Source organism: Prorops nasuta, unplaced genomic scaffold (genome assembly GCF_024137725.1).
Source record: "Prorops nasuta isolate Cenicafe-Biocafe unplaced genomic scaffold, Cenicafe_Pnas_1.2 PNAS00008, whole genome shotgun sequence".
In the NCBI taxonomy this organism is placed as follows: domain Eukaryota; kingdom Metazoa; phylum Arthropoda; class Insecta; order Hymenoptera; family Bethylidae; genus Prorops; species Prorops nasuta.
Genome location: NW_027116805.1, coordinates 3,259,233 through 3,284,066, shown reverse-complemented (window position 1 = coordinate 3,284,066; position 24,834 = coordinate 3,259,233). Strand labels below are relative to the sequence as shown.

Sequence of the window (24,834 nt, the reverse complement as noted above, 5' to 3'; positions counted from 1 at the left end):
TAGGGATACTCGTAAATACCGTTAAGGGGATGAATCTACCCGGAGCTACGTAGAATTAATTTAACGCGTTAAGCACTCCCCGGTAACCAGCGTACGTGCTGAACTAATACACATATGGACCTGCCGTAAACTATGTTGGTCGTAACTTTAACGAGTAGGGACAATGAGGTGGTAATGGTGCTAAGGGTTGCGTAAGCATATTATTTTGTTACTGGTATAGGTACAGTCCCAACAACGGTAAACATATTCTTCGGTTTCATCGCGTTTCCTCCTCACGATTACGTGCTCTGCGAAGCCATACGTGGACTTTTGTATTGTAAACGTTGCACACAGGCCAGACACGTAGCAAAAATAAGCAGAGCCTGTAGTAGGAATATAAAAAAAACGCGTTACCAATAGTAGAATGCTCTTGCCAATTTTTGGTTCGTTCATTACAGAAATCTGACGAAATTTTAATTTTGAAAATATAATAGGGGAAATCGTAGTTATAAGATTAAAAATCGTGAAAGTGTTGGAGGTGTGCAGTAGACCTTTCACACCTACGACACTATCTAGGCTAACACTCTAATAGTGTCAGTTGATCAGTATGCGGTGAGCTTTACTTTTGTGGCGTGTCTACCAGTTTGCGGTTGACTTTTGATGATCAACAGCAGTATTTTGACAAACTACCCTTAATAATATGGGTGTAAAAAGTATTATCGTGGACACTGCCCTTTTTTTATTCGCAGCCAATATTGTCCTAAAATATTTTGGAATCTGCGTCACCTGTCTGCCTTATGCCGTCATCATCACTGTCTTCTTTGTCTACACTTTTCTACTGTAAGTAGATATCACTGAAATTATTCCGTCTTTGGACCAAGTACTTATTTGTCTATTAATATCAAAGAATTTTAACCCTACGAGTTTTTTTTTTACTTTTTAACGAGACTAATGAACGTTTATATTTGGATTTTTGTTTCTTTGGTATAGTTTTGTGATGATCTTTGGGCAATGAAGACAAGTGTCGTACAAAATGTGTAATATCACGTTTCAGCCTTGACATAAGCAGACCGTTAGGTCTTATCGAAATCAACAGAGAGGATGACAAAGTGGCCGGTTGAATTGGCGTTAGCGTTCGTGATACCTACGGGCAGCCAGGGTACCCAGGGTCCGTTGTTTCATCGTCGCAAGAAGCGGTGACAGTACAAGAAACAGCGCACTTTACTCACCCCAAGCCCACAGATTTCTTTAGTATTCCTTTAGCTCCTTTCGAGCGTAAAAAACCTTTTTACATATCTGAAAGCAGATACTCATTATTATTTTAGATCCATCATGGTTTCTTAATAGTTTATGCTTGCTGATACGCAAATGCTAAAGTAGCCTTTTACACCCTTTTAAAAGGCATCGGTGGCATCTCGACCGCCAAAGGACTCAAAATTTGTTTAACAATTAGTGTTATAAATAATTCTAAAAAAATCCTATCTTCTCTAAAGAACAACAAAAAAGTGTGAAACCGTCTCTTAGCGGTCGGTACGCTGACCAGTGTCCGCTCGCAGTTACGTAATCGTAAACTCTGAGAAAACATGGCCTGTGACAGTATAAAACATTTATATAGTTTAACTTTTAATAAAACAAGGCTTTCTTTAAAGCGTCATATAGCACAATTGTTTGATTGGTTATGTTTTTGTACAATGCCATCAAACGTAATTAAATATTTAGATTCATTTAATGATAGAACGAGGAGAAACAGAAATTTGCTTAATTTCGTTTAACTCTTATCACTGTAGGAGTGTGAATAGTCGTGGTCTTTACAGTGTCACTCTCATCAACATGAAATTCCTTAAGGACCACAATCGCTCAGTGAGGAATCGATCGTTTCTTGGTCAGAAGAGACTTCAGCTTCGTCGTTTCTGAGACTCTTTGAAATACACAATCGATGTCAAAAGCTTTTCGCAAATTTCTATCCGAAAAAAAGCTTCGATACTTGATTAGTCGCTGAAGTAGTTCACGCTTGTTGACAGACGAGTCTCTGAAAATCGTATTTCATTTCCGTTAGGCAGAATGCACTTGTTTCTCGGTTTGTCCCTTTGAGAAGCTCTTCTGTCTACGATGATCCTGTACGGGTCGACTGTTACTACGAATCAAAGCGACTGTGCCTACGCCGTTTCCAATTCGGACTGCAATTGGAATTCCTCTGACGAGCGCAACAATAACGTTTCTTGAATTACCCACGATTTCGTCAAATCTGTGCATCATATGGAGACATAGTTATTTCGGTACTTTTTGTATTCTCTTAAATTAAGTAACCATCGTAACAAGGTTTCGGTATTGATTAAAATTCTTGAGATTATTTTAGAAATTTAATGAGTTTTATAGCTGAGAAGAATTTTTTTTGTTGATTGTTATCAAAAATGCGTATATTTGGTCCAAAGTAGAGAGAGCTGTTTATTTGCAAAGATTTACAATGGTAACTGTTGTAGGTCGCTTTGAACGTTAAGCTTCGAAAGCTACCCGAAGGATGGCGCCAGTGACACTTTCTTTGTCTCACCGAGCTTTTTCATTTATTTAAAAGTTCCCCCTAGTTTGTACACAACTGGGGAATATTTATCTTTGTTATTTAATTTGACATGTTCAAAACTATTCTTTATTTTGAATTTGGGAGCTAGCTGTAGCATCAATTTGTCTTTGGCTGAAAGCTTTCAGGATGTTGGCAAACAGGTACATTTCTATCGACCATACTGTGTCTGTCTTGCTTTCTTTGTATTAGTGGATCGAATGCCTCTCTTTGCAGCCAGTGCATCTGCACCTAGTTTTAAGAAGGAGAAATGCATTGTCTAACGTTTCAGGAATTTAATTATGTTAATAGCTGTGGCGTGCCTCAAATTGAAAATTTCACTTTTATTTCGGGATATTCATGAATAGAAGCTTCATGTTGATAAAAATAGTGAAGCTTTGATGTGTTTTCAGCAGATGCCACTAATACCTTTTATATAATTGCGGCTAAGCCTCCGCCCCGCAAAAAAGTTTCGATTAATGGTGATATAAGTTGCACTATTTTAAGCGGATCTGTTTTTAGTTTAAAAGCGGAGAATTCATGCCATTTCATTCAATATTTAACTATCAAATCTTATCGACAGTTAAAAAGCAAATCAAATAAAATAATTTACTAGTATGGTGACATCGAATGCAATTATATTATTTTATTATTTTTTAACTTATTTATTTTATTTAAATTGATAAAATGCCATTTTCATCGTTGAAGCAAATATTTATAGTATCGATTTTTAAAGTATACTTTAATAATTGAAATGATTATTCATAAATTATATAAAATCTACATAAGAATATAATTTAGTGAAAAAATAAGTAAGTTAAAAAAGAATAAAATGAACAATTTCAGTAATAATTAAAATGTAAAATAATAGTTAATGACATTCGTTTATTAATTTCATTGCTTTAAGAGATTTCATCATGAATTAAAATTGTTTTGTATTAAATGTAAATAATGCCTGATGATAACGGATTAAATCTTGCAGAAGAACAACTTTAGCATATGTACATCATTCCTCAAGATAATAGAAAGCTTTACATTTTCAAGGAATATTTATTAATCTTCCTTATCTCTCTCTCTCTCTCTCTCTCTCTAAATGAAAAACTAAAACGTTTTCATTCCAATCATATTTCAATGCTAAAGCAACGTTGTTGGATTTAAAAAATTCACACACATCATATCCGAATTGATAACAGATTTCCGGTTAAATTACTGGTTTCCTCCTGTACGTCGAATCCTACATTTTCACAAACTTGACAAACTTGCACAGGTACATGTGTGCATGTAAATGTAATTTCGATTTTCCTCTGACCAAAACTATCACTGGTTAATTAATCATGCTTCTGCTGTAGCATGGTTGACGGAAGTATCCCATGACTCTTGTTTACCAGTGTCAACAGCGTTACGAAACCAAAAGCATGTGGCAGAATAGCCTGGGGATATTTTCTATTGCAATATGCATTTCAACATGAGGATAAAAGCAACAGCATTGGAGAAGGGGAGGGTGGAAGGTACATTGGCAAGGCTCGAAGTAGAGGAATCTACTTAAGATGGAATACAAATTTAATTCTCTCGACTAGAAGCAGTTAGGAAAGTAGCATAATAGCCAGAAAGATTTTCCTGGATTTTCGTCGGTGACTCGGATTAATTCAACGATTTTTGGCTTGAAAGTAATAACGAGGGGGGATTCCCGGTGGGATGAATTCGCTTGAGAAATCGTAGAGGGTGTAAGCTTAAATAGGAGCGTTTTGGACCTGACCTACTCAACGTCAGCTGACATCCTTCCACGCGATACTATTCACCAGTCAAACCATCCTGGTTTAATCTCTTTACCCATTCCAATCTTCCAATTAAACTTTTATTCTCTCTTGCTAAACTTTAATTTCTTTTTTCACTCTAAACTCTCTCCCTCCCCTCTTTTTCTCACCATTGATTGCCAAGATCAGGGGAAGACCAAGCTTTTAAAATGGCATCAGTCGTACCAACCTGCAGAGAGTGTCTGATCGATTTAACAAAACGAACAGTCAGACTATAAACTCCCCTTTTCACTAGTCCTGGTAGGCGAGCCTATTCCCATCGTCCCTCTCGATTCGTTAAACTGCCGGGTCTCCATTTCTCGCTGAGGAATCATTAATTTGCATCGATTGCTCCAATAATGCTCGCAGTGCCCTATACTATGCTTATATATATATATATATATATATGTATATCATTATTAGGAAAAGCAGAGCTTGGTAAATCGTCTTAATTTATGATATCCAATATCAGTCAGTCCTTGACAGCAGTTTCATTCATCCGTGAAACCCGGAGGACTGGAGGGTGAGAAGTGGATGCGAGAGTGGGGAGGGGGAAGGGGTCGAAGAGAGAGACTGCGAGGCTCGGGGATAAGGTTAGGTCTCGGGGCTGAGCCATACCGTCGCGTCAGCTGGGATTCTTTGGTTGTCGTTATTTCGGGTTGGGTTGGGTCCCCCACCCCTTCCTACATACACGAACCACCTCGCTACTGGCGCGCTTGGGATAGTCCCGGCGGGAACAACTTATACGTCCAGTCCTTCGTGCTGCTTCGCATATGTACTAATTTCCCATACCATCCACCCTTGATTTCATTCATTTCAACAATTTGCTCTAGGAGAATCACCCTCGCCATAATTCGCACCACTTTTCTCTCAAACTCCAAAGATTAATCACGCGATTGGCCCTTGTTTTCTTACGTAATGAAAATAAAGAAATAATACATACACACTTCACAAGAGGACTATGAATGAATTAATTAATATTGCAAACTTGTCTTATTTCAAGATTTTATTTTCTCTTCTAATTTCTGCAAAAAATAGTGCATAACGATCGAGCAGGCGAGACTAAATAGTTTAGATAATTAAGCCTCTGAAAAAATGTCTTGGATTACTCGAGATTATCGAGTGCCTGACGTTAATTCTATACACAAAAGTCGTTTCTGCACGTGATCATATAGTCTCGTCTGAAATAGTATGTAATTTTAACTCTCTGGACAAGTTCCGGGATCACGCTTGGCAATCCGACTAGTCTGGCTAATTTTACCATAATTTTACTGGCAAAAGCTTCGATAATTCTTTGGCAGCGAAGGTTATAAGAACGAGCAGCTGCAGGGAATATCGCGAGAAAGAAAAAAGATCGATCATCATATTCTTATCGTGGATTTTCTGGAGGCTTCGTCCAATAGCAATCGCGATAATCAGGGGGTAAAGTACCTGCGAGAGATGCATAGAAGACGAGCACGCAGGTTCCAGACTGACGCACGTAGCTGGCGGGGCGCGCATGCGCGGTGAAGGTCAACGGACACGTGGTACGCGAACGGGCGAAGCACACATTTGGAACCCCACCCCTTGGTCTCTAGTAGTGAGTCTGTGGGGATGGAGAGACGGGAAGGGGTTGAAGGATATGAGGGGGGGGGGAGTAAAATGGGAAGAAGAAAGAAAGAGAATTTGGTTGAAAAGAGAGAGAGAGAGAGAGAGGGAGTTGGAGAAAGAGTGATAGAGAGAGAAACTGAGTTATATACACGTATGTAAAGAGAGAGAGAGAGAGAGGCAAGGTATGAACAGGAGAGAGAGTTGACACTAGCGCCACCGTGAAACGCTGTGGAGGCGCGGCATACCAAAACCTCCTCCACTGTACCTAGTAAGGTACCCTACCCTATCCCCAGGTCCAAGTATCCTCTTTCTCTGTCTCTTCTCTTTTAAAGCTCCAGTATTTAAGATTTTTCCCTTTCGTGTTCTGTCCGTCCACCTTATCCTTGACTCGTACTACTCGAATCCGCTTAGATCTTCTCGCTCTCCGTTTCTCTCTTTCATTTTGACTCTCTCGCTTTTTCTCCCGGCATCCCCCACTTCCCTTCTCTCCCTCTAACGGTGCTCCTCCACCCCCTACCCCACCAACCCTTCACTAGCACCGTGCTGACAGCGCGCGTGTAGGAGTCCGCCGCTGCACACCGCCAAGCGTATTCCAGCTCCTCGATTTCAAGTTTTCGCGAGGATACTGCGTGCAAACCTCTTTGTGTCGTGACTCGAATCCAATCGAATCTCATTCGTGTCTTCCTACTCCGTTTTTTCTCTTCTATCCATTTTCTATATTTTTTGCTAATTTATTTATCCCATCCCCCCCCCTCTCTCTCTTTCTTTCTCTCGTTATCCGTCTATCTCTCTGTGAATCCGTCGTGAAAACGCGTGGACCCGTCTGGGCCGACTCGATAATGCAAGGCTCGTCGAGAGAGGCAGCGTCGCGGTGACGACGCTCGCCATCCGTTAACGCGGTGGCTGCGAAAAGTGCATTCGGTGTGAGGTGACAGTAGTGACAGTAAGGATACAGTAAGCCTACCGTGGGAGGGTAGGAACCCAGCATGAGGGAAGGTACAATTCCACTGCGAGCAGCCACGGCGATCTGCTGGGCCTTCGCCAGTTAGCTACAGTACTTTCTTTTTTACTCTCTCTCTCTCTCTCTTTCTCTCTTGCTCAATTTCTCTCTTTTTCTTAGTTTTTCTCTGACACTCATTCCCACTGATTATTTCCCCTTTCTATCAATAATCTGGCACTCTCTATTTCCCTCCATAATTCCCATCACCTTCTTTCACTCTATCTCAAAAATTTTACAATTTTTCTCAATTTTATTTTTATTCATCCTTTCGTGATATCATTTTCTCCCTCCTTCACCTTTCTCGACTATTTAGTTCAAGAATTTCATTCCTTCAATTACGTTATTCGTTTCTCATTTTTCCTCTATATTTCACTCCACTTTCTCTTAATTTATTTCTCTCGCTCATGACTGTATTCCTCGTTTTTTTTTCTTCGATACACAAATTTGAGTATTTATTTTTTCTCGTTCAAACATTTTCTATCGGTTCTTTTAACCCTCCTCCTTCCCCTGACAAAGATTTACACATCCTTTCAGTTTTTTCCTTTTCTAATTCGAATAATTCTTCCTCTCACTTTATCCCTGAATGCATCGCTCTAAAAGTCCACTCCTCAACGTCCATAATTTTTTTCTCTACTCTGAAATTTCCAAATCCTTTCTACTCCTCTCAACCCTTGTCCTTCCTAGCTGCCCTCCCCATTTCTTTTGTTCCCATAAGTCCTTCGAGTAGCCACGATCGAAAATATCCTTCGGTGTTTTGTTGTCCAGCCATAATTGCCCCAGTCTTCCCTTTCGTTGAGTATTATTGCGTAATCAGCCTTATCAGACCTATTATATCCTGGATGCTGGTTTTTGCTCCTTCGTATTATTTTTTTCGTTATTTCGGTCCCGTTCTCTTTTCTCAACGGGTTTGTTCCTCCGAGTACTGTCCGTCTATAGCTACGTTCTATGACCGCATGCCAAACTAGAGGACTCACCACTCCGGACGACCCCTCTGCGAGAAAGCGACAAAGCAGCCGCCTTCATGCAACATGCAGATGATCCTGGTTGCTGGCGGGTGAGTCCATCATACTCCCCACGCTCGCACGCCCTGTTGCTCTTTCTTGTCTTACTGTCTGCTGACCGTCGCCACCGATACCGAGCGTTTTCGCTACCCCCCCCAAGAATCTTCTCTCTCCACAAATCCCCCCATCTTACTCCCTCGTTCTTTTCTTTAACACCGCACGGCTCCAAGCATGAATATTATCCTCCACAGCTGTCCTATAATAGTTCCTTCACGCATGGTTTATGTTCCCAGACTTGCGTCACCTGCTTCTTCCTACAATTCCTCCTTTTCTCTTATTTTTTGTTCTTTTCTCATTTCCATTCTTTTTCCTGTCTATTTTCTCTGATACTTGCTCTTCCTATGCATCCCCCAGCTCTTTCTACCTTTAGTTCTGTTTCTCTCTGTCCATCTGTCCGATTCTCCCTCTCTGTCTTCCTCGCCCTCTTATTTTTTAATTCTTTCCCTCATTTGCTGCCTGTTTTTCCCCCACCTTGCTTTCCACACGTCTCTCTCTCTCTCTGTCCTTGTTTCTCTTTCTCGCTGCCCGCCTATTTATATCTCTATCGACCCATCTATCAATCCATCCCTCCCTCAATTTATCATATTTCCGTCCAACGACACCTGCGATCCCCCTGTCGCTTCTGCTTCGATCAGACAGCTCTGGCTCTCATCCAAGAGCATCCTGGTGTTAGGTGTTATAAGTGTGCCCTTTAAGAATCATTCACTCGACCACACTGCGTTTCACTTCCGAATCCAACTCTCTGTAACTTGTGTACAATTCAACCTCTCAAGAATGCTACTTTTTGCAGGATAAAACCAAAATCTGCACCAAGTAAAAGTTAATTGCAACAAAATGCGATTATCCAACTTTCGATCTAGTATAAAAGTATTCTTTTTCGTCTTTATTTATACTTATCTGCTTTTCATTTGGTAGAAACTTTTGCAATCGGTTCTAATCGAAGATTGGTCCACGCGTCGCGGTTGAACGACGAAAAAGCTGCGGGAACTTCAGTTTTATTACGTTTAATCGAAATGGCCGTAGCCAGTACCAATTGATCGCCGTGGCCCGTTTAAAAGTCAGAAATGATAGCAGCGTAGTCGTAAAAACAGTGTCAAATCCAATCCCTCCATTACGATACAATTTCAATTACAATTTCCCACGGAAAATATCTTCAACGCGTATCCACTCGTGACGTCATTCTCGAATAAAATCGAGTCTTTACAGCGTTAAGCAGTTTTCCGATCGCGGTGCCACGGTTACGTCCGAAGAAACGTGCTTTTTCCAGCCTCGAGTGTCAAACGACTAAAATTGCACGCGCGCAACCATTCGTAATCCTTAAATTGCAGTACGCCGCGAAAGCTTACGTGAAAAGCATTTGCAACGGGAAAAAGATGACGGAAAACGACGTATTACGAGTAACGGAGTGACACGCAATAACGTAATCAGGCTGGACAACGCGAGAAACTTATTTGTAAAAACTTTCACACGAGAATTCTAGAGCGTTCAAAAATTACGAAAGCGTGATCGCTTAATCAACAATATGAAGTAATAAGATTTATGGCGACTAGTGCAAAAACCTCGTAACTATGTTGTTCCCACAAACTTAGAACGTTGGGATATTGAATAATTAACACTTTTATACAGTGTTGATGCACTTGATCAATTAGTAAATTACGAATTTTTTTCATAAGCACAGAAGAACCTGTTTGTAAACACCACTGGGTGAAGTGTAACGATAAAACGAGATTAAAGTCGTGGTCCAAATACAAAATTATAACGTTGCTGCAAACAAATTACTACGTTATGAATAGGATAAGTAACTTTTATCAGAATTAATGCGTGTGGAGTATATTATTTGTACAATATCAGAAATTTGCAGCAATAATTGACAAAAGTATTAAATTAAAAGCACATGAATGAAAAATAGTAGGGAAAGGGAGTTATTCGCAGCGTGGTCAGACTAGGAAATTCCATGTGTGTGTATGTATAGTTTGTAGATTTGTAGGTGGTGTAGTGTGCTAGCACGTGGTAACCGGATAAAGAGAATAGCGTTGATCCTGGAGCAGCTCAGGTCGCGGTTTCTCCTTCCCTTGTGTAGTTTTGTTTCGGTAACTATATAACTTTCACCTCTCTTTCTCTCCTGATTCCTTTTTCTCCGTCTTACTAGTTGTCAGCACTCATCTTTCTCTTGCCACGTCACTCTATTTTCCTTATTTGCCTGTATCTTGATTTAGTTTTCATTATTCTCCCCCTTTTTCTTCCTTTTCCCCCTCCCTATCACACTATTTCTATCCATTTTCCTCCCTCACTAGCGTTCCACTATTTCATTTTCTCGCAGAAGAACCATCTCTCCAATTTTCATCACACTCTGCCGTTCTTTCTCCTTATCCCTTACCCCAGCCCTTTTGTCCCCACGCTTCTCGTTGAAACCCAAGCAGATGAGACTTGTCACGTGTAAAGCACGAGGATTTCCAACTCGATTTCCACCTTCCCAGGTGTCATCCCAAGCTGGTCCTTCTGCTAATTCTGGATTATCGCTATGATTGATCTGTCGTCGCTTTCGGTCTCACCCTTGAAATTTCTTTAATTGTCGTTTAATGTTATTATGGCTCGGTGAAATTGCCCCTCCCCCTTTTCCTCTTTTGCTAAAAGCTTCCAAACCTTCGTATTTTCTTACCTTTGTCGTTTTTGTCATTACTGCTATATATATATATATATATATCTGTATCTATCTACCCCCACCCCTTTCTTTATGCCCCTTCCATTTTCTCTCTCTCTCCTTATCCTACTCGTCCCTCCCCTAAGAATTTCGTCATTCCACAACGAGAAGCACCGTCAGCCATCCCGGAGGTTCAACTCTGCTTCGCAAATTAGCTTGAATGGGTCGGGAAAGCCGGTGACTTGGCCAAAACTCGCCGCCCTGCACTCTGCCAGGAATTATCGACATTCCCCAGACGCTAGACGATACGTTTATTCGTCGAATCACGCTGTTCCGCAAACCGCGCGGCCCCTTATCCATTTCCCCAGATCGATAAATTTAGTTTCGCACGTATCTCGTGCTTTCGCCCATCGACACATTTCCATTCGCCTGGTCGAAATTTCCAAAGAACACGCGTCTCGTATATAACACTCTCATAAAGTTTCCTTTAACCATTCTCGAGCCTATCCTACCTGTTAACGTATATATAGAGGTCACATTTTACCCACCAGCAATCAAATCATCGAGTAAAAAATCCCCCATTTCTGGAAATTTTATATTTTCTCATTTCTTTTTTTTCTGGATTTTACATATTTTTAACCATTTTTATAGTCCATTCCCAATTTTTCAATTTTCCCATCGTAAAACGTTTGACTGGGAAAACTCGTAATACTGTAAATCTCGTATTGAAACGAGATGCTTGCGAATCTATTCATCGACCTGAATTCATTCTCGAAATTTCCTAAATCGACGGTTTTTTTTATTTTCATCTGTTGAGGACAAAGAGTACGAAAGAATGGAAAATCTTACATTTGACTGAGCTTTTTTTGTCAGCTTTTAAGCTTTACGTAGATGAGTTTGTGAAAATGCTACTAGTTTTTAGTGGTAGACGCATTTCTGAATAAAGCGCATCTCAACATAGCGAAGTTTACTTTGTATTTCAAAACATCATTGTGTCTGAAGTTTTCATTTGTTTCACGTTGGTTTTTCGCCATGCACGCTCAAGCTGGTTAAATATTAGATGGATTAGAGATTTATAGTAAAGTGAATCGTATTATTTGTGTGTGTCTGTACCAACCTGGTACGGAATAAGTATTCAAATAATTTGAGATATGCAACAAAATTATATTGCTATAAATATTCTATTTAGATTAGAGACTGGAGAATATTCTGATGTAGATAAGTCTTAATCACATTACTATCAAGATTTGTGTGTGGATGGTAGTTGAAGGTAACAAAATAACAAATATGAAAATACTAGTTGTACGAGAAAACTCATTATATTATACTGCTACCTATGTCTTATTCCTTATACTATTTCTTATTCTGAAAAAATATAATTTTACCAATCGATTCAATAATCAACCACCTTCAGCAAGTTTATATTACATTCCGTGTATAATTAACATGTTTAAAAGTGCATGTAAACTCGAAATATAATACAAACTTGAGGATCACTGGTATTTACGAACAAATGATATTAAGAAGTTACCCCCTTGAAATAGTAAAAAATTTATAATCTTTTTCTATTTTAAGAAAATGTATTGAATCTTTGAAATTATTTATTAAATAATCCCATATATATTAATAAGCTGTTCAAATCTACAGTTATCTTGCGCGATGAAAAAAACGATAAAGTTATAGAAAAATTATAAAAATATTACATTATAATAAGAATAAATCATTTTATAGTAAGCAATGTGCTGTCTGCATTATTTCTTCTGTAATTTATACAATCAATGTCGTTCATAGTTCGGCAAAGAATAAACAACAAATAATCAAAAAACAAATACAAGTTATAATAGAGAAATTTTATAGTAAAAACAAAGATTATTTCCGGATGTTATATCAATGAAAAGTTTGCAAAGTTCTTCGAATAGTGAACAAGGAAAAGGGAATGAGTCAATCTTTCTTGGGGAGATGATAAAGGATGAGAAAGATTATGTGTATAAGAGGTTGAGAGTGAAAGAGACAGAGATGGGGGTGCGTGAGATAAAAAAAGAAAGGAAGCCAATTGAAATACAGAGGAAAAGAAGGAATTGGAGACAAGGAAATAGTACTCTATTCTGTATCTGAAATTTCATAATATACCGGTAGTAGTATTCCATTTTTATCCGTCCTTACGTGCATAAATAGTACTTACTCAGCTTCATGTAAAGTAGGCATGGATTATACAACGTTCTACTCGCCCCGATACACGTGTATTTATGAAAAAAAGTACCCAAATGAGAAATTTATATCGAGAAGTTTTTATTTTTTACTACCAAGGTTGAAGCATAATAATTTTGCATCTAAATTTTGATCAATACTTTCACGAGTCTAAATTTGTTTTTCGGTATGCATGTTCATTTTGCAGTTTTGTACGCTAATTATGTAATTTAAAATAATTGTTCCATATTCACACAAACACACACACGTTCGTGTTTCTTCTGACCAGTTATTCGTTATTTTTATTTCGGTTCTTCGGTTTTATTGACAATTTTGTTAAAAGCTTATGAAAAAGTTCTTTCAATATTTTTGTTAATAATAAATAATTTATTATTTCCTAACGTAATTATAATATATTTTCGTCGATATTTTCACACATTAGGACATTCATAGATTTTCATACTCGTCTTCCATTCTAGATGTTAATTTTTTAAATTGTTTAGTAGGATTCATTTGAAAAATGGAGATTCAGAGACGAGATTCATATTATTCGTATGTCTGGGGAACGTAAATATATTCATAATGCAATATAGGCCAAGTAGGCAATTTTCTGCTAAATAGCCATGTACCACTGCACTTTTACTTCAGTAAATCAGTGCATAATATTCGAACCAACTTCCCTCTCAGATTCTTTCTCACCTTAAATAATACCTACTGACAATACTGCTTGAAAACGATAAGTATCCTTTCAATTTATAGAAAAAAGAAACTATCACTCTTACTACGATTTTTTATTCTAACTTACAAATATTATTAGAATTAACTTTGTGCCTTACCAAAATAATACTCTGTATTAGAATTAAAATTCTTTTAGCATAATTACGATAATGTAATAAATTTTGGTCAGAATTTTGTATAAAAATATGCAAAAGACATTTTATAATTAATTACAAGCAGTCTTTAAACTAATTAAAATCAGGATTCTTTCAGATAATAAATAATATTTGTTGGCGCGTTGTTGTTTTTAGTAGAGAATTCGAGCATATTAGTTGCAAGCTTGATACTACTACGATAATGGTACAAGAACGCTGGCGATAAAATGTTGCGCAGTTTGACGAAGCGAAATAAAATTAGATAACGATAATAGGCTTGGTAGCAAATTGGTAGAGCATGTTACACAAAATCCCCTCCACCTATCTCTTTCTCCTTCTGATCTATATTCTCTTCCGTGTAGTCATGGCTTGCCATGAAGCTAATGCTGATGGCTGATAGCAGCCTCATACTTTATGCCGACAGTGAAAATAGGTGACAGTCAAGAAATTCCTCCAGTTTCGTGTTTACGATGAAAAAACATCGCTTATGGTAACCGATTCCTCTACACGAAGCAGCAGGCATGATTCATATCAGTTTATCCGATACGAGCATCTCAAGTATCGTAATTGTAACTTTTGCCATTGAAAATCTCAGACGTGGGTCCTTCATTTGGACATCTCGTTAACAACTGCCATTGACAAATCTGTCGTTTTATTTACTTGCTAATATATGTATATTTGTGCACCATAATAATCAAACCAAATATATTTTATTATCTTAAATTTATTATGTTATTTTAATTTGCGTAAACAATAACAATGACACGTGATATCTATGGTAAATAAATGAAGTGTACTTTATGTTACTTGCTATATCATATTATTAGGGATAAAATTTTATTGATTTTATATAATTTTCATGAAATATATCTTTTTACTAAATTAAATATATTTGACACCTTATTAATTATTGCCTATTCGATAATATTAATTAGAACTTACTATGTATTTTAATGAGAAACGACAATAAAAAAATTTATTTTAATTCAACGAGTGAATCTTCTCTCGTACTATATTATTTTGTAAATTATATATTTCTTACTCTCGATTTGAATGCACAAGTTTCTATCATAGAATTGAGTGTGTTCCAAAGTAAATATTTGAAACCACACTACATATTTCACCATTAAAGTATCGAACCTTTAATAACCTACTTTTTGTATTCAACTGTATAGTTGACCAGTAAAAATAAAATGTGGATTCATTTGTAACGAAGATAATAGGAAAAATTGGAAAACAATAAAGCATTCATAGGGGGTATTTTCATCGTATGAATAGCCCATGAGTAGGGTTGGATTCCTTAAATATCTGTCATTGATTTAATCCGTGAAATACGTTGGAAAAATTCGATGATCGCGTATTCCCACGAGGTATTAGGATAAGGGTAAATGAGTGGAAAGGGGATTCTATTTTTTGTTCAGCCGAGTGATAATCGAGTGCTTGGTTATCGCGTACAAAGATCCAGCCGGTCGACTTTCATCCCTGCGAACTCTGCAAAGTTCCAAAGTTACTTCGGTCCAGATTTGGCACTGGTTGCGTTAGTGTCCCAAAGAAGTCGACGAGCCAGCTCTCCAACTTAAGCAATTTACCACTAATTTATAGTGATTTACGCGCTATCTTTCTCTCACGTACGGCGCCGTAAATCCAGCAACAAAAATCCAACTGTACGCTTTGTCGCAAAGGACTCCATTTGAGGATGGTTGAAAATAACGCTAACGGTGAGCCGCATATTAAAAGCTTACAGAACTTTTTAATATTAACGGATGACCCGAGTCAAAAACTTTCGTTAAATTTGGTGAAAATATCAAAGCCCTCGGCGGATATGACTTTGTCAATGGTACCAATCTAGTTGTATAATAATTGAGGGTGCTAATTAACCGAGTCATAATAACGAAGCTTTTATTCGTGCTCTCGATATAATTATAGAACCAATCAGTGGGTTAAGGTCGTATTTATACGATGGAACACTGAACGATTAGCGTAAATTTTATAGCAACCATATGGCCAAAAGGGACATCAAAGACTTGTAGCTTATCAACAAGACTTTCATCTATTATTAAACCATGCTTATATGCACGACGACCCCAAAGTTAAAATACTGCCTGCTCATTTATAAAACAGCTAGTCGTTGTCAGGTACCACAAATCGAATCTCCAGTGTCTCGGATTAACTTTATTAAACGATTTTGGCATTCCTTTTGCTTGCAAGTTGTGATTTCATTTCCGATTGTTGCTCACTCGACCAACTTTTGGCTTTCGACACTTGCTTCTTTTGGCCCAGCACGTACTGGTTTATCTGTAAACTCACCATTCTCCACGTTCCATATACTATACGTATTCTTCTTCCATTTCTCTCTTTCTCGCGGGACTCCAGCCAAGAATCCAATAGTCTTCACGTCCCCAATCATTGCACCCATCTTTTGTCATTGGGCACATATCGCTTATAACGCATAGGTCCTACAGTTGGGGACAAACAGCAGAAAATATCGACTATAGAAGGTTTCCCTAAAATTTTTAGCATTCCGCTAAGAATTTCCATAATTTTATCAATAATGTACCTTTTAATTTATTTTAAAGAAACTGTCAAGGAGAAGTACATAAAAATAAGAGTAGAATATCCTTTTTGCTCAAATTTAAAATATTATTTATGTGAACGTCTGATTTTAAACTTTCCATCAACCTATTATAAGAATTACTGAATATATAACTATAACATAAAATTTCTTTGGAAACACTATTAGTTATTCATTTTTCTATTAATTTAATAAGAAAATTTGGAATAGTTTTTCACAATAATAAAACATTAATTTATTTATGACATATTGCTCAAGCAAAATGTAGTTAATAATTACCTTAAAAAAGGCTTTCTAGTAAAATGTTATTATTATTAAACTGTATGAAAAGAAAATTTTCTGTTTTAAAATAAGCAATTTGCTGATCAAAATTGAATATTTTATTTTTTCATTTTTTTAGAAGAAAATTACATAAATGAATATACCAAAAATTATTGAGACATTTTCAACCTTGCCATTAATCATATGACAAAGCGTTAATTTAATCGAATTATTTCCTCCTGCTAGTTTTTGTTAGGCAATAATGTAAAGATTAATACCTGCAGGCTTTGTATCACGAAAATCTTTATACGGTGGTAAACCTCAGATGTAAACTGACGATAAACTTGAACTGGTGTGCAAGATACAGTTATAGCTGTTATCGCGTATCGCAGATCACGCTATTTTAGCTATTTAAACACCATTGATTTGCTCGGTTCTGATCGAAGTAATTGATATAATAAATAATAATTAAATTTGCATTAGTAATATTTCTCTTAATTTTCAAAGTGCTTTAGTCGATAATTTAACACTCCCTTTGAGGGCTGCATTGTTTAACCATTAATCAATGGTATACGATGAATCCCAGGCCAATTTTAATCAAGCGTGGGAGGAAAGAAGTTTCAGACTATACAGTACTGAGCAGTCTATGCTTTTCCACTTCAGCCATGAATGAAATCTTTTATTCGAATAACCTTATTCCTTCTCTCTTGTTCTTATTTTTGTTTCATTGTAATGGATTTCTTTGTACACACACTACTGCCAAAATTAACTAATTTAACTTACCTTCTTACTTATCAAAAAATTAATTTTTGAAATAACTTCCTCCAATAAACCTGGCAATATACTGAATTAGTCTACTCATTATGGGTTTAAACCACTTCAAATCTACGACTTTCTATTATTTTAAAAATTGCGGCTATTAAATTGTAATAAATCGCAAATTAAACTTTTAATACTAATAATTGTTATTATTAACTGTACCTGCGTAAACAAAAATTTATCAATATTTCAGGTTTAGCCTGTTAAATAAATTTTAAATACTTTTCTCTAGTAAAAGCTTGCAGTCAACTTAGTTGGGAATAAGATTCATTAATATAAATTGTTATGAGACCAAATCCCTTAAAACCTAAATAATTCATTTACGAGAAGAATGATCGTAAATTGGATTGTAGTTATGTTAAATTAACGAAAGAAAAATTGTATAGCCTGGAAATTACGTTTAACTCATCAATATTCCAACTTTGACCACCGAGAGATTTTTTTCTAGAGCACGCATTAATTAATTGAATATTTTTATGCCTCTTCTTGCAAATCCACAATCGAAATTTGTAGCAGCTTGCATAGTACCTTAGGAATACAGAGCACGTGCAACCTTTTAAATGAAAGGCGTTACAAGGAATGAGGCAGGGTGACTTTAGATCATTTCTTGTAGAAAGTAGGGATAACAAGTAGGATAAAAGTGGGTGGAGATAACTGAATATAAAAGGACGAGTGAATACGAAGACTCGAGGGGCAAAATAAAATGACAGTGGAAGGGGAAGCAGTGAAATATGTAAAGCAAGTATTTGAGAAAACGAACAAATTTATGCATACTGCTCCACTTTCTCATATTCCAGAAATGTGTAAATTTTTATAAAAAAAAAAAAATCGCCAATTCACCAAAAAACAGAAAAGTAAAAACTAGAAATTTTACAATTTATATATATTAGAATTTAAATTAATATGACTAAGTTTATGCAATTATCGATTTTCCTTTAAAAACCCAAGAATGTTCGATGAATTATATTTGCATGCTCACAAACAGTTTCACACACGACTACAAATACGATTCTCACAAAAGTGCCTAGGATTCTAGTGTATACACGAGAGCTCTGCCTTTATGCAATCCCTGTCAGATCTTATCAATTATTTATCCATCTCGATCTAATCTACGAATCTTTATGTAAAAACTGACCGTTGTACAAACACAAGGCTATTTTCTACACGTGCATCATCTTGGGTAGTTTTTTTGCTATATAGATATGCATGGCACAAAGAATATCGAGCTGTGGAAGGGTGGTGTTGCAAGGTGGTAGGTGGGAGTTAAAGGGGGATGGAATATGCTGGTCGGAAAAGTGTAGGGGTGGTCTAAGAAAAACGCAAGTTAAAAGCCGGCAGAGGGATGGAAAATGGTGCAAGAGTATAAGGAGGGGGTGTGGGGAGGGTGGCACGCGCCTTGGCAAAGGATAAGTTTGCCCCCATGCTGTCCCCACGCTAGATTGACCCAACCTCACCCTGGATGTTCGTGGCTACCACACTTTTATATGTATATGTGTCCAGCGCGCGCCATCGACATTGCGCAAGTGCAAGCCGGCCGCCAACCAGCCGATCTCTCGATTCCAATTTCGCGATTCCAACCAGTCACGCTGCTCTCCCTGTCGTCAAAGTGTCGCGCCACCGCTGATAAACTGTCACTGCCAGTGTGCGAGACCCTTGACCAAAAATCAACCTCTCACACTCCCAAAAGCCATGAATCAATCGAGAAGCCACTCGATGTCACATTCTTTCCAAAGTAAATAATACTTTTCGTGGTTCCGGATGGTTTCACCTTCGTCCAATCGTCCTATATTCTCTATTTAAAACCATTATTAGGACGTGAATTTACACTGAACGTCCTGGGAATGTACTGAACATACAGAGGTGTAAGGAAGATCTGGGAATCGTGGTTCTCCCTGCAGCAGAGTTTTGGTACCGGAAGCGGAAGTTGTTGTTTTGTGCTACGATTCTATTTTATTCAGCTGCAACACTGCATAAATTGTATACGTGTGTGTATTAGAGGCGGAAGTTTCAGGATTGGTGTCAATGGATGTTTGATGATTTTGGAGAAGGAAAGACGAAAACTTTCGATTGTGATCCGATCGAAGACTCAGCAAGGATCGTGCAAATTAGCATCGATAAGTTCGGGGGCATGTTTTCGGAGGCCAATGCCTAAAATCTTTCCGGTTTGCAGCGGATAGTCGGGGTATTTCAGAAGTTCAAGCCGTTTCTGGCCCTCGTAAGTTGGAGGACTCAGGTTTACTTCCGGAAGTAAGTCCAGAAATCATTTCCGGTTGCTGCTTGGCCAAGTGACGATGAGTGCTTTTGGTACTTATTACGCTTAGCTCAAACTTGTGGGAAAATCTGAGAAATTGTTTAGGATGAGAGGAAAGTTTAGTAGAAGATTTTTGAAAGATTGAGACGTCTGCTTATTTATCACTGAAGAGTATTCGGTTGTGAATTCGTATTTTTGTGGTTTTTGATATTGAAACAAATATGACAGTTCGTAAAAATTGTTTTTCGCAAGACTGCAGTACCACGTGCGAGTTTAGCAGCGTGATTTTACTAGGGAAAGCATATCGTATCATACACTGGCTCATATTCTCGTGTTACGTGCTGAGACTGAAGTCTCCAAAACTGGAATAAGGCTTCACATGACCATAGTATATTGGTTTTATGCATGAGGTACTTTCAGATATAAAAGCTGGTATTGTAAACATTGTACTGGACAGAAAAGTGCAAGAATCCGTTTACAATTCTTCAAGGCGTGTTATGGATAATAGAGCCACATAATTCCACTGGAGTATGTTCAAACTAATAACAAGATAAATAGAGCATAAAACTATCGATGATGCAATAATAATAAACAACGGAAAGAAGAGGAATATTGCTTAAAAATGCATAAGGTTTTTCTTTAGTTAGTGGAAGTGTTTAAAATCAACATATCGCCAAATCTCACCATTTTTGACATTAAAGTAGGTTTTACAAATAGTTTTTCTTGATAAAACGTCGGGTCTTGAATAATTATTATTTAATATATTAAAAGGAACGATAAGGTTTAGTATTGACAATTCTTGCTAATCTCGCGCTTTAAATTAAGTTCTAAATTTATCAATCATTTCAGCTACAAGTTTTAAAATAAAATTTTAGTAGTGTGCGGCTGAAGATCTTATTTTACAACACGATCTTTTGATCCAGTTTTATTTTCGCCTTAAAATTGTAGTCTTGTATTTTAGGCTGTTGTATTTTTTTGTGTACTACGTTTAAAAAACACTTCGGTTTTAACTTTAAAATTAAATTGGGAAATCACTGATAGAGTCATCTCACAGTTACATTTTGCAATTCAATTAAAAATTTATATTCTATTTTCAAAAATGGTCGTACTACCATCTCTAAAATAATAACCGTCAGATAAAGTTCGAGATAAAAGATATGGATTTCAAAGTGTACGAATGTGCTATTTGTATAAATTACCAAAATGAAATTCAGGTGGAATCTCACGTGGCTATATGCATCAGTTCTTTACGTGCTGAATTTTGACTGTGATTTAGCGAATTACTTTATGGATATACAGAAACCCCTCCACGAAACGGTCATTAGATAGCTGGACTGCCCCGCAAGTGTGAGTATTTATCAAAAAGCTTCTTCTTTAATGACCTGTGAAAGTATAGCGACTATAAATTATGTAAATGGATGTTAAATCAACGCTACTTATTTAATTATCTAATTCGTTTTTAAAACACTAATTACACAGAATTGCCTGATAATTATCGTATACCTTATCTTATAAGCTCGTTTAGAATTGGCCAAGTTTTTACATATATTCTTTTTTTTTAAGAAATCACTCATTATTATTATAATAAAAATATGTAAAATTGTGTACGGTTCATAAGCCAACATACGTTTATTGATTGGATAATTGATCATTATTTAAAACAATCACTTTTAAATTTCATTCGAATTTTCCCTTCATTTTATCATTTCACAAATATTTGGTTGTGTAATTCAATATTATTTTTGAACTAATTGGATACAGATGTAGAAATAAATAAATCGCTTTTATTTTTTTAAATTCATTATTAGGTGTGAAGATAATTTATGCTCTACAATCACTGTAGTCATGGTCCAGTCTTGAAATATTTTAAGGTCTAAAGATCGTAAAAAACGCCTTAGATGTCGCCCAGTGTCCCACTTTCATCATCCACTGAAGCTTTTACAGCTCTTTGATTATAACAGACTCGCTCATTTTTCCATCCATCTCTCTCTCTCTCTCAAGCGCTTTGGTATCTTTCGTTTCTTTTACTAGTCTTTATTTATCCCAAAATAAATTTTAATTAATTGGTAAATTTATCTGGCAAATAAAGGAAAAGTTTATCTATTGCTACAAAAGATTAAATGAAATAAAAATATATATATAAAAAGAGTTTATTACGTACAATGAAACTTACATCTCTTTTTATCATATAAAAATGTTAAAACTATTAATTTATAAAGAAATTTTCGTAAAGTTTTAGAGCATTTAAAATATTCAATATGTTGAAAGTGTTAAACTTTTATTTAATATATCATAAGATAAATTTATTTGTAGTCTCATAATACAATTACTATATTTAATTATTCATTAAATTAAATTAATTCGACGAGAAAATATCGAATGAGTTAAGAAACAAAAAAAGTATAAAGCCAAGAAATAAACAAAAGAAATAAGTTGGATAAATAAAATCAATTAAATTTCGCTAACGAATTACTCTCCAATATTGTATGTGATCAAATAAGTTAATTAACTACTTCTCTAAATAAATATGCTGTAGTATGTATATATTCCAGAACTGCACACTTCTTGCAAATTACTACATTATTATCCGAAATAGGTCAAAGCATGAAATTGCAATGAAGCCATAAATCAACAATTAGCCTTGGCCAATACAAATTTCACGTCTCCAGTAGTATAACAGAAAATTTTATACTTTGTAGTATTTGTTTAAAGATTTCATTTCAAGATACATATATTAAAACTTGTATACGTAAAATAAAACATAAACAAATAAATAATACGGAATATACAATTTAAAAACTTAAATCATTATACTTTGAGAATATAAGAACTCGATGAGAAAAGTGGTACCAGAAAGTAAAATAATTCAACTTTATTTATTAATAATAATTCTGATAAAGGAATGATCAGATATTAGCTGCAACTGAAAAAAGAGTTTCATGACAGGAAAAGAGCTAGCTGGGAAAAGTAAATGTAATGTAATTTGAGTCAAAGTTAGAGATAACCATTATTTTTTTAAAAGACAAACATGACATAAAATTAAAAAACCATGATACTGTTAATTTAAATCATATTAAAAATTGATCAGCAATGAATCATTATGAGTGATAATGAATATGGTAGACGAGAATCAAGTTCTCTTTGTAATAAAAAGGAAGAACATTCTTAGTGAAAGAAGATGGAATTAGATGAAAGAGGGGTGGTTGGTGGTAAGTGAATTTTGTACGTTCTCGAAATGGCTCTAATGGAGGGTACAATGCCAATTAAGAGTTAAAGTGGTTTAGAGGGAGGGTGGAGGGAGGGGTAGTAAAAGGGAGGATGGGGTGAATGGGAAGAAGTTGGAGAATGGTTTGCGGCTGGTAGTAGGCAATGTGATGACATATCAAGGCTCGTGTTCAACGAGCAATCGATCAAAGAGTCCCGATCGTCTAAGCAGACGTGCAACCAATGCGGAAGTCGACTATCGGCCCTTAAGATTAGATGAAACTGCATTATACCACTGTTAGATTAATTTATTACTCGCTCCCTCAAAGATAATACATAGAACAACGCTTTTATGCAAACTAACTTCGAGCACACTCGGTTAACTTAAAACTCATTGTTGAACTACGTTTTAAACATTTATTTAACCTTTATCCCTAGATTCTTTTTTGTTAACTTTTTTTTATTAACGTCACTATAATTCTACACTTGTTTTAATATTATGCTCGTTTTCTCCAATCTCCCTCTCTCTCGACTCTCTCTCATTTCTTTTTCTCTTCTCACTTATTTTTTATATACAATCTCTATCCTTTTTTTTACTTCTCTATATTTTTACAATAAAATCTAGCTATTTACATTTAATTATTAAATCATAAAATGTATAAAATCCTGAACTACTCCATATCTACGATTCTCCAACTTATTTGGTCGTCGAAATGAAAAATTTAATAGCCGATTGACGTGATAAGTAGCAGCCAATTTCAATTCGTCGTTCAGTCGATCAATTAGCCCTCGTGTACTATCAGATTTTTGTAATCCGCTGATCAATCATGTCTTAAGCTTATCTACGTACTTTTCTTACTTATTACATCTGCGTGTGACTAATAGTAGAGGTCGATTGATCGCCTTTCTTCAACAGTTGATGTTTTATAATTAATAATTTTCATGCTAAAATTAAATCTTCTCAAACGATAACTGAGTAGTTGTTTCAGCATCTTGTATTATATATTTTTTATTGTAACCTTGACCCTTGTTGCAAAAAAACCTTTCAATTATTAAAAGAATTTTATTTAATTTTAATTTAAAAGTTCTTCATTTAATCTCCTTTTGTTCGTAACAAAAAACTTATGTAGCTTTTCAGACATGGAAACAAAAAAAAACGTAGCTAGATGCTTCACAGTAGCTTATTATTATAACGGATAGCGCATATACTTGACTAGCAAATAAAGAAAGCTTCTGAAGATAAACAGAAGGTATATAAACAGCGAACTATATATATTGCCGAAGTGTAACAAAGGATAAGATGAATTGAAAAAAAAATAATTTGAGAATATCTGTTTTATATGATTGACTAGAAATGATGTAGTTACGTTTTTATAAAATATAAGGCTATAATATTATAGTACAAAAATTATTATTAGATCGCATGTTTATTACTATAAATACCTATACATAATATTTCTTGAACAAATATTTAAATCCTGGAAATTCGATTGTGCACAGTAAACTTTTGATTTATTTATAGAAATTACAAGTTAAACATTAGTGAAAACTCCCTGTGTTACTGTTTTTTTTTTGCATTTCGTAAGGTCAATAGGTATTTTTAATGTTGATTTATTTTTCTGAGTCACTTTATTCCGGATTTTCTCCATTACTTCATGCAAAAATAGAAGTTTTATATTAGCAAAATATGAATATTATGTCCTCACATTTATTTTTTACAAGTTAAATCGGTCTTAGTATAAAACAATATAGCTCTGAAAGTTTCGTATTGCTTTATGCTCTTTGCACAATTTGGCTCGCCAAGCTTGGTAAGTTAAATAACAGAAAAGGTAGGTAAGGAAATAAATCTTAGTGAACTTTGGCTCGTACATCTGTATATGTGTGGAAAAAGCATGTCATCGGATAAAACCAAGTTGAAACACTCGTAGTAAAGCCATGCATTTCCGGTTATAAAATTAGTGTGTATCGCCGTTTAAAAAATAAAACCAATACGAGCTCTCTCTCTCTTTTTGTAATATTTTAGGACACACAAATTATTAGTAGAAAGTGC

General features: G+C 35.9%; 1 protein-coding gene across 11 annotated transcripts in view; it reads left to right on the top strand.

Annotated features, from left to right (window-relative positions):
* shaker (Potassium voltage-gated channel protein Shaker) overlaps positions 1–24,834 on the top strand; it is a 143,516-nt gene that overhangs the window by 55,206 nt on the left and 63,476 nt on the right. Inside the window, exon 1 of one of the 11 annotated variants that reach the window (XM_066730933.1) lies at positions 7,886–7,970. The exons of the other annotated variants lie outside the window; for them this stretch is intronic. Within the exon in view, the coding sequence (XP_066587030.1) occupies positions 7,945–7,970 (26 nt within the window). The 5' untranslated portion in view covers positions 7,886–7,944. Of the gene's footprint in view, positions 1–7,885; positions 7,971–24,834 lie in introns of those variants that run through there. 11 annotated transcript variants of the gene reach the window in all.